Source organism: Panulirus ornatus, chromosome 30, assembly GCF_036320965.1.
Source record: "Panulirus ornatus isolate Po-2019 chromosome 30, ASM3632096v1, whole genome shotgun sequence".
NCBI classification, from domain to species: domain Eukaryota; kingdom Metazoa; phylum Arthropoda; class Malacostraca; order Decapoda; family Palinuridae; genus Panulirus; species Panulirus ornatus.
Window position 1 is genome coordinate 21,274,813 of NC_092253.1, and position 3,809 is coordinate 21,278,621.

The 3,809-nt window shown below is 47.2% G+C and overlaps 1 protein-coding gene across 1 annotated transcript; it reads left to right on the forward strand.

Annotated features, from left to right (window-relative positions):
* The first annotated feature begins 294 nt into the window (after positions 1-294).
* LOC139758453 (uncharacterized) lies at positions 295-2,586 on the forward strand. The gene is made up of 3 exons (XM_071679897.1): positions 295-318; positions 481-1,236; positions 1,841-2,586. Exons 1-3 carry the CDS (start codon positions 307-309, stop codon positions 2,342-2,344), a joined length of 1,272 nt encoding a protein of 423 aa, XP_071535998.1. The 5' UTR covers positions 295-306; the 3' UTR covers positions 2,345-2,586.
* Positions 2,587-3,809: the final 1,223 nt, after the last annotated feature.

Sequence of the window (3,809 nt, forward strand, 5' to 3'; positions counted from 1 at the left end):
CAAGTCAACGGTCTCTATGGTCAATTGGTAATCGATAGGCTTGATATCCAAATAACCAAGAAACCAAGCAACAGACCAGCTCTGGCGGTCTTTTCAAACACTATTGATGATCATCTTTATAACTGAAAAGCGAAAAGTTCCTTGGTTCTACAGGGATATTGGCACCAACTATTGCTAAGGAATAACAGGTTCAGCATAGTTTCCTTTCACGTGTGTGCCGGGGGCGGTGGCGCCCGAGTATATAAGTCTGGCTGCTTCTCACCGAGGCATTATTCTTTATCTGCTTTCGCCAGCGCCACCGTCAGAATGACGCTAGCGGTCTGTATAGTGTCGTAGTGTTAAACAGGAAGTGACGTGTGAACAGTGATTCTTGTGGCCTTTTTTGTCAATGGCATTTAGTGACGTTTATTTCTAGTTTGTTGTCTGTTTACATTACTCATTTCTATTTCCTTATTAATGTGCTTTATCTTCCTTTTGCAGGTCATTATCTTGGCAAGTGTTCTAAGCGCCTCGATCGCTCGCCCCGATTCTGACCTATCCCACAGTGGTCCCACATTTAGTGCTCCGATTCACTCCGCTCCTCCTCCCGTCCACAGGCGACCTATCCACCATGCGCCTGGACCTGTCCATTCCACTCCTGCGCCTGTCAGTTCTGGGTCTGATCCCATTTATAGGCCCACAATCCACTTCGATACCGACCCTATCCAGACCGCACCTCACCCTCCTGATGACTCCTTCCATAGCTCACCTATCCACCTTGCTCACTCAAATACTCCCCCTATCCAGCCTCCAAACGATCCCATTTACCTGCCTCCAGGCTCTGTCTACTCGACCCCACGTCCTTTTGATCAAAATCCAAGGCCTGTCCACTCCTCGCAAGACACTACCTACCACAGCTCAGATTCGTTCAACTCTGATATAAGTCCTGTCCATTCTACTCCCAGGCCTGTCCACCCTGATTCATCCTCCATCTTTATTGCCCCGAGACCTATCCACGTCGCCTCACGTCCTTTAGTCCCTGTGGCTCGACCTATTCACGCCGTCCCACGCCCCATCTACATCAGGAATCGCCCTATCCTTCCTGTTCGTCGCCCTGCTTTTGTCCGCCCTGTCCAACCTCTCCCAGCGTCTATTCATCCATCTACAGAACCAATCCATCCATCCCTAGAGCCCATTCATCCAGCAGTACCCCCAGCGTACGTCCGTCCTGATCCAGTCTACAATTACGAGGATGAGGTAAGACTTTCCCGCTGGATTGGCAAACGCAATTTTGATTTTTTAAAGAACATGAGTGAGAAAAAAGCAATTTACATTAAGTCAATACCGTATGATACTTCCATTGCTTAGCTTAAGAGGCTTTCACTATAGCCACTAGTTACAGTATACGTTACGTTAGATGAACGATCAAGTCGTGTCACAACTTAACTCAGTCATAAGACTTGAGCTGTCCATGTCTCAGAGGCCACTGGTAATGCATCAGTGGTAATGTAAATTCTTTAGATTCAACCTCAGCAAGATAGCATCATGAATATGTAGTCAGTGTCGAGGTTTCCAGTGTAGAATCCTGATCAGAACGTCATGTATGGATGAGGTGAACCACACAGACCAAACTTCGATCAAAATTCATAAATATATATTTTGTATTGAGTGAATGATGAATGAAGGTCTTGAGTGTCTTTATAAAAATACTGAGGTTGTTCGACAATTTCAGGGAGGGTCGTATACAACTCAGACTTTGTCTGTGGTACCCAGGTTGTGCTACAGATATATGATCAGGTAATACGTAACCTGATGTTCACTTGCCCCTGTCTCTACCTAACGTGCCTTCTCCCCTGGCCAGAGTCCCATGCCTTACGACTTCAGCTACAACGTTCGGGACGACTACACGGGCGAGGACTTTGGCCACCAGGAGTCTAGCGACGGCTACAGCACCCGTGGCTTCTACTACGTGCCCCTCCCTGACGGCCGTCGGCAGAAGGTGACCTACTACGTCGAGGGCGACTCTGGCTTCGTGGCTGAGATCACCTACGAGGGCGAGGCTTCGCATCCCGCCCCAGACCCCAGGCCCCTCTACCAACCAGACCCCAGGCCCCTCTACCAACCAGACCTCAGGCCATACCAACCAGACCCCAGGCCATACCAACCGGACCCCAGGCCATACCAACCAGACCCCAGGCCATACCAACCGGACCCCAGGCCATACCAACCAGACCCCAGGCCATACCAACCAGACCCCAGGCCATACCAACCGGACCCCAGGCCATACCAACCAGACCCCATTCATGAGTCCGACTTTGACTACAGACCTACCGGTGTTCACCTCCCGCCCCTAGCTTACGCCTAAGTCCTTGGCCTAGGTGGTTCGTCCGGCAGCGGCGCACGACATCTGCAACCCGAGACCCTGGGTTTCGACGCCTGGTGAGGGACCCGGAAATGATCATTGCGGCATAGGGCTTTTCGACAAGCTCGCTCATAAGACTGATCTCTGCTCACTGTGACATGTTATGTTGATCTTTATTGTTATTCCGTTATTGTTATCAAGAAATGATGTCATTATTTTTATCTTTTTTGTCTATTAAACGCAACGTCAGATAAGCTTGTTCTCCTCATGGTTTCATCATCTCGTACGCTCACTTCTCCACGTCACATTCGAATCCCTGTGGCACAGAGGCTGTGGACCGGTCCTCTTGTTTACATACAACAGTATGTAGACAAGAATCTTCTAAATATATCCCCCCTATTTCACTACAATTGTAAACAACTCTCACACCGTGGCTGTCAAAATACTCCTTTCGACTAGACAAACTGCTGCAGTTTTACAGATCAACAATCAGGAACTTTTGCACACTGGTTGGCAAACACCTCAAGACCAGGAGCAGCTCCTCCTCCTGCAGCCGTTCCACACAGTGATATTTACTCGACTTTTCGTATAACACTTAATGGCAGACGTAGCCACCGCTGGCTCCCCCCACCCACCGATTAAGCTCTGATTCAGACGAGGAAGTTGACACACGTGTGGCTCATGGCGAGCACCCTTACTGCACCGCTCACGCTTGAAAGTGAAAGATTAAAGTCACTTTCCCGAGCGCCTGATGATAACCTGCCGCCCACCTGCTGTGGCTGGGGCCCTCTCTCCCTCGAGGGGTGGCGGTGACGGCACCACCACCCTCCCGGAGACGTGCTGGTGTCACAAGGGCGGCAACACCATCCTCCCGCAGACGTGCTGGTGTCACAAGGGCGGCAACACCATCCTCTTAGAGACGTGCTGGTGTCACAAGGGCGGGGCCACCTACCAACCCTCACCTTCACACTCCCACTACCCCATCAAGAACATCGTAAACACAAAATATAAACTTTCCGACAAATGAAAAGAACTCACCAAAAATTTAAGATATATATATATATATATATATATATATATATATATATATATATATATATATATATATATATATATATATATATATACTGTAGATCTAAAGGCAGTTTCCTTCATATCTAATACAAACAAAAAATAGATCCAAATACGCCCCGAGCAGACGGGGTTTGCTAGTTCTGCTGGAGATCGAAAGCCTCACCATTCATGTGTTGTTGTGGTGGAAACAATTGGGGAAATATGGCTTTCGTAAAGAACATTATCTCCGTTTTCTCTTTCAGGTGACGCAAGCTATAATATATGAGAGCAAACTACAGGGATATAGTCACTAACGTCAGCCTGTAATATATATATATATATATATATATATATATATATATATATATATATATATATATATATATATATATATATATATATATATATATATATA

Coding starts and splice junctions, on each gene's coding strand:
- LOC139758453 (XM_071679897.1), top strand. Junction 1,237..1,840: donor TCTACAATTACGAGGATGAG/GTAAGACTTTCC, acceptor TCCCCTGGCCAG/AGTCCCATGCCTTACGACTT.